Below are 12,373 nucleotides of genomic sequence, written 5' to 3'. Positions count from 1 at the left end.
GACTCAATATTTTGAGCACTACTAAAAACATATTTGTATATGAGGGATAATTAATGTGAATTAAATTTATAAAATATCTTGGAAAGTAGAAATTATTAAGCAGAGTCAGGAGGCTCCTTCTGACCTGTGAGTTGGGACACTGGGAATTAAAGTGTCTAACAGGGCCCATCAGCCTGGTGATTTTTGTCTTACTTCCCCTCTGCCTATGTCACTGTGAGTTACACGTAGCTGCTCCCACTGCCATGGTTTGACCCACAGTGGTAGACATTCTCATCCTCTTCCTGGATGTTCTGGATGGTCAGGTACCGATCCAGGCCAGAGCCTGAGCCTGAGAAGCGATCAGGAATCCCATCCCCCTTGGATCCCACAATGCCACTAGTGCCCACTCGCATCACAAACCTGGGGCTCTTCCCTGGGCTTTGCTGGTACCAGTCCACCTCATAATTATTGTAGCCACTGCTCAGGGTGCAGGTGAGTTTGGAAGTTTGTCCAAGGGAGGCAGAAGCAGAGAGTGGCTGAGTCAGCACAGGTTGAGAGAGGGACCCTGTAAACACAGATACATCACAGTGGAAGTCAGGGCCAGGGTGCATGAGTTTGGAAATTTGAGCCCATGAAGATAGGCTCAGGATAGGAGTTTGCCATGGGGCACGGAAGTCTGTCCCTACCTGGGCAGTGAGTGAGCATCATAAGGAGGAGAAGCGTCTTGACCATGTTGGACAGTTTTCTGAGTTCCCGAGCAGATATGGACTGCCCTCAGCCTTTCATATCCTTCCCCGCTGGCCTTAAGGTAAAGCACTCATGCAAATGTGCCTCCCCCTACTGCCCCTCACTGGCTGCTCTTCTTCTGGGCCTGAAATGTTGCAAGACAAAGTGTGGAGGGTGGGGATGCTTTTATTTGTCTGATGGGCAGAACCTGGGAGGAAGCAGGTGCTGGGCCTCTGCAGAGGAACACAGTTGCTGAGTACACCTTAGTGCCACAGGGTTCAGTTCCTCTCCCTACCCCTGTTCAGATGTGGAGTCCTTTGGGGACATCTCAATCTGTGAACATACTTCAAGGGTCCCCAAAAAGTGTTCCGTGATGTCCTGAAAATTACATGTAGAAGTTTAGCCTTGTCTTGGATACTGACTCTGCCTTTTTTGCCTTTTCATTTGAATCTTAGAAATACTGATGGAATTATTACTGTGTCAAATACTGTGCTCAGATCAATAACACTACTGCATGTGGTAATTAGGGTGTTTGGTTTTTTTTTACACCAGAAATCAACAATTGAATATGAAAAGTACAATGAAAAACAAGCATGGACCTGGACATTTTCACTTAGGAAACTCAACTCAGGATCATAATAAATGTTTCTTTCATGTCCTCTCTTTATGTCCATCTTTCCAGGATGTAAGTTGATTGAGTTTGATAAGTCATTTGCCCAAAGACCCACCTAGCACCCCAAGTTAGAATTTTAGATAAACCTGATCAAAAGCATGACTTTTCTCATAAATACTGGCCCATTGGACTAAGGGGAAATTTGGGGATATATCTATCTATAATTGAAATGACTACAAGTTAGGAGGCATAAGCCAACCAAAATTACTTATCTTACATTTTCAGAGGTCAGTAGAGTGACAGGGATCTCCTTGGGCTAACTTCAGGGTGGTGGTAGGGTAGTGCTACCTTCTGAGGCTCCAGGGGAAAAACTGTCTTCTTTCATTTTCAAAATTCTAGAGTCACTCACATTCCTTGGCTGGTGGTAACTGCCTCCATGTTTAAAGCCAAAAATCCTGAATGGATAACTTTTCATAAGATACCACACCAGTTGCTTTATCTTTGTCTTCCACTCTTAAGGACACTCATGATCCCACTGTCTCCAGGTAAATTCCAGGATTATTTCCTGACCCTAATGTGAGATGATTAGTAACATTTCTATGACTAATTTACTATCACTTTATCATGCATTCTAGCATATTTATAGAATCCAAGGATTAGTGTGGGCACAACTTTGTGGTCCATTATTAGCTAACCACAATGCTCTTGCCACAGGAACTTGTAATTATTTATGTATACTCAGTGAAAATATATTAAGGCATCACCCAAAAGTCACAAGCATATGAATTTGTGGTTTGTTATGCTTTTATATTGCACATATATGATCTTCATAGAACATTGTGTAATTTATAATTATATATGATTTATACTATGATTTCATTATTATGTAAATCAGAAAGCCACTCAGGATGTCCTGTGAACATACATAATGCATTTGATATTCTGGTTTGTGACTTTTTAGCACCATGTATAACACAGAGTAGGGTTATCTCTCTCTTTTCTTTGCAGGCTAATAACACTGAGTGAATCTTAGAGCTGTCATGCCATGCACTGCATAATAATCAGCTTATCCTCAGGTTGCCACTCAGAGATGTGCAGAACACATGTACTTTTGTGGGCATCTGTGTTCCAAGCAAGTGCCTGGGGACCCCAGAACCTGACACTTTTCATGAGGCTGATTAGCAGAGTACCATTGTATGTAGGATCTGCTGACACTAAAGCTGCTATTCCAGGATTAGGTAAGTCTGGTAGGTGATTCAGGAGATTCAGAGATGGAGTGAATTGACTCAATACAACTTTGAAAGGGAACTTGCAAACACAGATAGGAGTAGGGGATGAGGTAAGGGGAGGTGAAAAATTTCTCACAGGTCTAAAATGGAGTGATTGAAGTGAATTAAGAATTGAGACCTGCTAAAGACTGATGTTAACCAGAGCAGTAGTGAGGAGGTGCAGGAGGACTCCAGTTCATAGTGGACACAGACCTTGACTGTCACACTGGACTGATATAGGTGGCCTTTAATTTTTTTCTCCACCTGCTAGAGGAGGGCTGTTCATGCAGCTCTGTCTCTATCATGGTTTCCCCAGCCTCTCTCTGAGCCCTGGTGCTGGAGGGCAGCACACAGTGCAGAGTGAGAAAGAATGAAGTTGCTTTCCTCTTGGGGGAACCCTGGTGGGAAGCACCTGATGAGATGAGAGAAAAGCCTCTGCTCTAGGGACTCAGTCAAGCCAGACAGAACACAGCTGTTGAGTCCCCATCAGTGAACAGAGGGTTCACCAACAAAATTAAGACTCCTTTGTGTGAATGGTCCTAACTGAACAGTTGTGTGGGGCAACAAGGCAGTCCTACAGCACCCTCTGGTGGTGACAAAACACATAAGTACACTACTGAAATACAGAAAATATTTAGAAACTATTTGGAAAATTCATACTCCAATAAAATAGAAAATCTCGAAGACACTGACAAATATCTAGAGACATATAATCTACAGAAACTGAATCAAGAGGACATATACAATTTAAATAGATCAATTTCAAGAAATGAATTAGAAGATGCCATTAAAAGCCCACCAACCAAGAAAAGCCTGGAACACATGAATTCTCACCAGAGTTCTACAGGACTTTCAAAGTAGAATTAACATCAATGCTTTCCTAGTTATTTTATGAAATAAAAAAGTGAACCCTTCCAAATTTATTCTGTGAGGCTAGTATCAATCTGATACCAACAGCAAAGACACAACAAGAAAAGACCAATATTCCTGATGAACATATATGCAAAATTTCTTGCAAATCACATACTAAAACAAATTAAAAAGAGTGTGTGTACCATGATCAAGTGAGGTTAATTATAGGTTTTCAATTTTGATTCAAACTACAAAAATCAATAAACAAACTCAATAAACTTAAAGACAAGAATCATATGATCATCTCAATAGATGTAGAAAAAGTAGGGATAGCAGAAACATACATCAACATGGTAAAACCTAGTTATGCTAAACCCAAAAACAACATCATTTTAAAAAGGATATACTGAAAGGATTCCCACTTAAAAAAAAAAAAAAAAAAACTAGCCGGGTCCTGCTGAGGGCCGGTCAGGATTCACCCGTTGCTTTGGTTGCCCGGCAAGGGGAATGAAATGCTGCCATTTGCATAGGATACCAACATGGGAGAGATCTGATGTCTGCAGAAAGCGGCGGAGGAGAGAATTTCATCAATACCAGCGGTGACAGAAACAGTTGGTCTCCTGGTAGCGGGGGTGAGGCACAGACACCCGAGTCTCCTCAATTTGTCGTCGAGCCAGAGGGGAGGAGCCGGGCTGCCGCCAGCGCCCGGAGCAGGCCCAGCGGCTCGCCAGCGTGGTGACCGCGTGACCCCAATTGGAGAGGGGGTGGAGCGGAGCCGCCACCCGCACCCACAAGGTGGGCAGACCCGCGACCCAGTGGTACATGGGCGTGGTAGGAGGGGCAGGGCAGAGCCGCCGTTCGCGCTTGCAAGGTAAACATACCTGTGACAGCCTGGCGGGTCAGGCCCAGTGGCCTGCCAGTGTGGTACACACGTCACCCCAACTGGAGTAGGGGCAGAGCAGATCCTTCTCCCACGCCCGGATCAGGCACTGCCGGTGTGGTGGCCACGTGACCCCAATTGGAGTGGGGGCGGAGCGGAACCGCCACCCGTGCCCGCAGGGTGAGCAGACCTGTGACCAACCTGCAGATCAGGCCCAGGGGTCCGCAGGCATGGTAGGAGGGGCAGGGCAGATCCGCCGCCCGCGCCTCCAAGGTAGGCAGACCTGCAACAGACCGGCGGATCAGGCCCAGGAGCCTGCCGGCGTGGTACACACACCACCCTAATTGGAGTAGGGGCAGAGCAGAGTCGCCGCCCGTGCCAGGAACAGGCCCAGCGTCCTGCAGGCGGGGTAGTCACGACACCCCAATTGGAGTAGGGGCAGAGCAGAGCCTCCACCCGTGCCCGAAAGGTGGGCAGATGTGCGACCGACCAGCGGGACAGGCCCAGTGGCCTGCCGGTACGACAGACACGTCACCCCATTTGGAGTAGGGGCAGAGTAGAGCCGCCGCCCGTGCCTGCAGGGTAGGCAAACCTGCAACCGACCGGCGGATCAGGCCTGGTGGCCTACCGGCTTGGTACACTCGTCACCCCAATTGGAGTAGGGGCAGAACAGAGCCGCCGCCAGAGCCCAGAACAGGCCCAGTGACCTGCCGGCGTGGTAGCCACAACACCCCAATTGGAATAAGGAGAGAGCAGAGCCGCCGCCCGCGCCTGCAGGAAAGATACGCAAGCAGTATGAAAAGACAAGGAAAGAAAGGACCACAAGCAATGCAGGTCAACGCAATTTTAGAAGAGGTAACAGCTGCAGCAGATGGAATGTCAGATAAAGAATTCAGGGTATACATGCTTCAGACGATCTGGAGTATCAAGGAAGACATTAAACAGCAAAATCAGACAATGAAAGATCACTTCGACAATGAATTACGCAAACAAATCCAGGAAGCAAAGGATCAACTATACAGGGAGATAGAGGTATAAAAAACAAACAAACAGAAATCCTAGAAATGCAGGAAGCAATAAACCAACTTAAAAACTCAATGGAGAATACTACCAGCAGAGTAGAACACTTAGAAGATAGAACATCAGACAATGAAGACAAAGTATTTCAACTGGAAAAGAACATAGACAGCTCAGCAAGACTGTTAAGAAACCATGAGCAGAACATCCAAGAAATATGGGATAACATTAATAGACCAAACTTAAGAGTCATTGGGATACAGGAAGGTACAGAGCTCCAAACCAAAGGAATGAGCAGTCTATTCAATGAAATAATACGAGAAAACTTCCCAGACTTGAAGAATGAGACAGAATCCCAAATCCTAGAAGCCTACAGGACGCCGAATGTGCAAAATCATAAGAGATCCACACCTAGACACATTATAATGAAGATGCCCAACATACAGAATAAGGAGAGAATTTTAAAAGCTACAAGAGAAAGGAAGCAGATTACATTTAGGGGTAAGCCAATCAGGATAACAGCTGATCTTTCAACACAGACTCTGAAAGCTAGAAGATCCTGGAATAACATATTTCAAACACTGAAAGAAAATGGGTTCCAACCAAGAATTGTGTATCCAGCGAAATTAAGCTTCAGGATGGAAGATGAAATTAAAACCTTCCAAGATAAACAAAAGTTTAAAGAATTCGCAGCTAGAAAACCATCTCTTCAAAACATCCTCGGCAAAACATTACAGGAAGAGGAAATGGAAAATAACAATGAAAACCAACAGTGGGAGGTAGGACAGTAAAGGGGGGGAAAATAATCAAAGAGGAAAACAAACCATGTTTAGTAACAGAAATAAACAAATATGGCTGGAAGAACAACCCATATCTCAATAATAACCCTAAATGTTAATGGCTTAAACTCGCCAATTAAGAGACACAGGCTAGTAGAATGGATCACAAAACAAGACCCGACAATATGCTGCCTACAGGAGACGCATTTGATAGGAAAAGACATACATAGGCTGAAGGTGAAAGGTTGGGAAAAATCATATCACTCATATGGACTTCGGAAACAAGCAGGAGTGTGCATACTCATATCAAATAAAATAGATTTCAAGCCAAAGTTAATCAAAAGGGATAAAGAGGGACACTACATACTGCTTAAGGTTACCATACACCAACAAGACATAACAATCATAAATATTTATGCCCCAAACAATGGTGCAGCTATGTTCGTCAAACAAACTCTTCTCAAGTTCAAGAGTCTAATAGACCACCATACCATAATCATGGGAGACTTCAACACACCTCTCTCGCCACTGGACAGATCTTCCAAACAAAAGTTGAATAAGGAAACTATAGAACTCAATAACACAATTAATAACCTAGACCTAATTGACATATATAGAGTATACCACCCAACATCAAGCAGTTACACTTTTTTCTCAGCAGCACATGGTTCCTTCTCAAAAATAGATCATACATTATGTCACAGGGCAACTCTTAGACAATATAAAGGAGTAGAGATAATTCCATGCATCTTATCTGATCATAATGGAATGAAACTGAAAATCAACGATAAAAGAAGGAAGGAAAAAGCATACATCACTTGGAGAATGAACAATAGGTTACTGAATGATCAATGGGTTATAGAAGACATCAAGGAGGAAATTAAAAAATTCTTAGAGATAAATGAAAACACAGACACAACATATCGGAATCTATGGGACACATTGAAAGCAGTTCTAAGAGGAAAATTCATTGCTTGGAGTTCATTCCTTAAAAAAAGAAAAAAACAACAAATAAATGATCTCATACTTCATCTCAAAATCCTTGAAAAAGAAGAGCAAAACAACAGCAAAAGAAGTAGAAGGCAAGAAATAATTAAAATCAGAGCTGAAATTAATGAAATCGAAACAAAAGAAACAATTGAAAAAATTGACAAAACTAAAAGTTGGTTCTTTGAAAAAATAAACAAAATCGACAGACCCTTAGCGATGCTAGCGAAGAGAAGAAGAGAGAGAACTCAAATTACTAGCATACGGGATGAAAAAGGCAATATCACAACAGACACTTCAGAAATACAGAAGATAATCAAAAACTATTTTGAATCTTTATACTCCAATAAATTAGAAGATAGTGAAGGCACAGATAAATTTCTGAAGTCATATGACCTGCCCAGATTGAGTCAGGAGGATATAGACAACCTAAACAGACCAATATCAATTGAGGAAATAGAAGAAACCATCAAAAGACTACCAACTAAGAAAAGCCCAGGACCGGATGGGTATACAGCAGAATTTTACAAAACCTTTAAAGAAGAACTAATACCAATACTTTTCAAGCTACTTCAGGAAATAGAAAAGGAGGGAGAACTTCCAAATTCATTCTATAAGGCCAACATCACCCTGATACCTAAACCAGACAAAGACACTTCAAAGAAAGAAAACTACAGACCAATATCTCTAATGAACCTAGATGCAAAAATCCTCAATAAAATTCTGGCGAATCGAATACAAAAACATATCAAAAAAATTGTACACCATGATCAAGTAGGATTCATCCCTGGGATGCAAGGCTGGTTCAATATACGGAAATCAATAAATGTTATTCACCACATCAATAGACTTAAAAATAAGAACCATATGATCATCTCGATAGATGCGGAAAAAGCATTCGACAAAGTACAGCATCCCTTTATGTTCAAAACTCTAGAAAAACTAGGGATAACAGGAACATACCTCAATATTGTAAAAGCAATCTACGCTAAGCCTCAGGCTAGCATCATTCTGAATGGAGAAAAACTGAAGGCATTCCCTCTAAAATCTGGAACAAGACAGGGATGCCCTCTCTCTCCACTTCTGTTCAACATAGTTCTCGAAACACTGGCCAGAGCAATTAGACAGACGAAAGAAATTAAAGGCATAAAAATAGGAAAAGAAGAACTTAAATTATCACTATTTGCAGATGATATGATTCTATACCTAGCAGACCCAAAAGGCTCTACAAAGAAACTATTAGAGCTAATAAATGAATTCAGCAAAGTGGCAGGATATAAAATCAACACGCATAAATCAAAGGCATTCCTGTATATCAGCGACAAATCCTCTGAAATGGAAATGAGGACAACCACTCCATTCAAAATATCTTCAAAAAAAATAAAATACTTGGGAATCAACCTAACAAAAGAGGTGAAAGACTTATACAATGAAAACTACAGAACCCTAAAGAGAGAAATAGAAGAAGATCTTAGAAGATGGAAAAATATACCCTGTTCATGGATAGGCAGAACTAACATCATCAAAATGGCGATATTACCAAAAGTTCTCTATAGGTTTAATGCAATGCCAATCAAAATCCCAACGGCATTTCTTGTAGAAATAGAGAAAGCAATCATGAAATTCATATGGAAAAATAAAAGACCCAGAATAGCAAAAACAATGCTAAGCAGGAAGTGTGAATCAGGCGGTATAGCGATACCAGACTTCAAACTATACTACAGAGCAATAGTAACAAAAACAGCATGGTACTGGTACCAAAACAGGCGGGTGGACCAATGGTACAGAATAGAGGACACAGAAACCAATCCACAAAACTACAACTACCTTATATTTGATAAAGGGGCTAAAAGCATGCAATGGAGGAAGGATAGCATCTTCAACAAATGGTGCTGGGAAAACTGGAAATCCATATGCAACAAAATGAAACTGAATCCCTTTCTCTCACCATGCACAAAAGTGAATTCAAAATGGATCAAGGAGCTTGATATCAAATCAGAGACACGCTGTCTGATAGAAGAAAAAGTTGGCTACGATCTACATACTGTGGGGTCGGGCTCCAAATTCCTCAATAGGACACCCATAGCACAAAAGTTAATAACTAGAATCAACAAATGGGACTTACTCAAACTAAAAAGGTTTTTCTCATCAAAAGAAACAATAAGAGAGGTAAATAGGGAGCCTACACCCTGGGAACAAATCTTTACTCCTCACACTTCAGATAGAGCCCTAATATCCAGAGTACACAAAGAACTCAAAAAATTAGACAATAAGAGAACAAACAACCCAATCAACAAATGGGCCAAGGACCTGAACAGACACTTCTCAGAGGAGGACATACAGTCAATCAACAAGTACATGAAAAAATGCTCACCATCTCTAGCTGTCAGAAAAATGCAAATCAAAACCACCCTAAGATACCATCTCACTCCAGTAAGATTGGCAGCCATTAGGAAGTCAAACAACAACAAGTGCTGGCGAGGATGTGGGGAAAAGGGTACACTTGTACATTGCTGGTGGGACTGCAGATTGGTGCAGCCAATTTGGAAAGCAGTATGGAGATTTCTTGGAAAGCCTGGAATGGAGCCACCATTTGACCTAGCTATTCCCCTTCTTGGTCTATTCCCTAAAGACCTAAAAAGAGCATGCTACAGGGACACTGCTACATCGATGTTCATAGCAGCACAGTTCACAATAGCAAGACTGTGGAACCAACCTAGATGCCCTTCAATAGATGAATGGATAAAAAAAATGTGGCATTTATACACAATGGAGTATTACTCTGCATTAAAAAATGACAAAATCATAGAATTTACAGGGAAATGGATGGCATTAGAGAAGATTATGCTAAGTGAAGCTAGCCAATCCCTAAAAAACAAATGCCAAATGTCTTCTTTGATATAAGGAGAGTAACTAAGATCAGAGTAGGGATGGAGAGCAGGAGAAGAAGATTAACATTTAACAGGGATAAGAGGTGGGAGGGAAAGGGAGAGAGAAGGGAAATTGCATGGTAATGGAAGGAGGCCCTCAGGGTTATACAGTGGAGGGGGTAAAGAGAGAGCAGGGGAGGGGAGGGGAGCGGTGGGGAGGGGGGAGGGTGGAGGATGGGAAAGGCAGCGGAGCACAACAGACACTAGTATGGCAATATGTAAATCAATGGATGTGTAACTGATGTGATTCTGCAATCTGTGTATGGGGTGAAGGTGGGAGTTCATAACCCACTTGAATCAAAGTGTGGAATATGATATGTCAAGAAATTTGTAATGTTTTGAACAACCCACAATAAAAAATTTAAAAAAAAAACTAGAACAAGACAAGGATCATTTTGATTCAGCATATTCCTGAAAAATGTAGCAAGAGCCATTAGACAGATGAAAGAAATAAAGACATACAAATAGAAAAAGAACAACTCAAATATCACTACTTGCCAAGGTCATGATTCTCTATATAGAAGATTCAAAAAATTCCAACAGGAAAAATTCTAGAATTAACAAATTAATTCAGCAAAGTAGCAGGATATAAAATTACACCCATAAATCAAATGTGTTCCTATACATCAGTGATGAATCCACTGAAAGAGAAATTAGTAAAACCACTCATTCATAATAACTTCAAAAAAATCAAATACTTGGGGATCAATCTAAAAAAAGAGGTGAAAGACCTCTATAATGAAAGCTACAGAACACTAAATAAACTGAAGACAATCTTAGAAGATGGAAAAATATCCTATAGGCATAATTACATATTGTCAAAATGGCCATACTACCAAAAGAGTTATATATATTTTGTGCAATTTCTATGAAAATTTCAATACATTCTTCATAGAGCTACAAAGAGCAATCATGAAATTCATTTGGAAAAATATGAGACCCAGGATAGTCAAAGCAATGCTTAGCAAGAAGAGTGAAGCAGGAAGAAACACAATACATGACCATAAAATATATTACAGAGGTATAGTAACAAAAAATGACGTGGGGGCAGGGGATGTAGCTCAGTTGGTAGAGTGCTTTCTTTGCATTCACAAGTACCTGAGTTCAATACTCAGAACTACCAAAAAACAAAAATAAATCAACAACAAAAAACCAACCACCAGCAAAAAAAAAAAAAAAAAAAAAAACCCTCCCCCCCTAAAAAAACCCCAAAACGGCATGGTGTTGGCACCAAAACAGACATGTAGACTAATGATACAGAATAGGAGACACAGAATCAAACCCACATATATACAATTATACTAGATAAACCACCAAAAATATTCACTGGAAAAAAGATAACATCCTCAATAAATGGTGCTGAGAAAAGTAGAAATCCTTATGAAACAAAGTGAAATTAAACCCCTATGTGTCACCCTGCAAAAAACTAAACTCAAAGTGGATTAGAGATTTAGGCAGTACAACAGACACCGTGCACCTAAAAGAAGAAAAAGTAGTCCCAAATCTTCATCATGTCAGCTAATACCTGAATTCCTTAACAATATTCCTAAACCATAAAAAAATAGAATAAAAAATCATAAATGAGTTGGATTCAAACTAAAATGTTTTTATGCAGCAAAGGAAACAATGAATGATGTGAAGAAAGAGACAAAAGAACAAAAAGAATGGGAGGAATTGTTTACCACATGAACAACAGATAGAGCACTAATCTCCATGATATATAAAGAACTAAAAAATTTAACACCAAACAACAACAACAATAGCAAAAAAATAACTAAATCTATAAGTGAAATGAGCAGAAACTTCACAGAAGAAGAAATACAATTGGTCAACAAATATATGAAAAAAATATTCAACATCTCTAGCAATTAGAGAAATGCAAATCAGAAGTATTCTGAGATTTCATCTCATTCCAGTCAGAATAGCAATTATTAAGAATTCAAACAACAATAAGTGCTGGCGAGGAAATGGGGGGAAAGGTACACTGATTTATTTTTTATTTATTTTTAATTTTTTATTGTTGGTTGTTCAAAACATTACATAGTTCTTGATATATCATATTTCACACTTTGATTCAAGTGGGTTATGAACTCCCATTTTTACCCTGTATACAAATTGCAGAATCACATCAGTTACACATCCATTGATTTACATATTGCCATACTAGTGTCTGTTGTATTCTGCTGCCTTTCCTATCCTCTACTATCCCCCCTTCCCTCCCCTCCCCTCTTCTCTCTCTACCCCCTCTACTGTCATTCATTTCTCCCCCTTGTATTATTTTCCCCTTTTCCCTCACTTCCTCTTGTATGAAATTTTGCATAACCCTGAGGGTCTCCTTCCAT

The 12,373-nt window shown here is 40.6% G+C and overlaps 1 gene segment (V, D, J or C); it reads right to left on the bottom strand.

Moving 5' to 3' along the window:
• Positions 1-218: 218 nt before the first annotated feature.
• Positions 219-843, bottom strand: LOC114082805 (immunoglobulin lambda variable 9-49-like). The segment is given in 2 exon segments: positions 219-544; positions 666-843. Coding segments are annotated over 2 exon segments (372 nt in total).
• Between the last annotated feature and the right edge of the window lie 11,530 nt (positions 844-12,373).

This window comes from Marmota flaviventris, chromosome 1, assembly GCF_047511675.1.
Source record: "Marmota flaviventris isolate mMarFla1 chromosome 1, mMarFla1.hap1, whole genome shotgun sequence".
Taxonomy (NCBI): domain Eukaryota; kingdom Metazoa; phylum Chordata; class Mammalia; order Rodentia; family Sciuridae; genus Marmota; species Marmota flaviventris.
The sequence above is the reverse complement of the archived record's forward strand: the minus strand, read 5'-3'. Positions and strand labels throughout refer to the sequence as shown.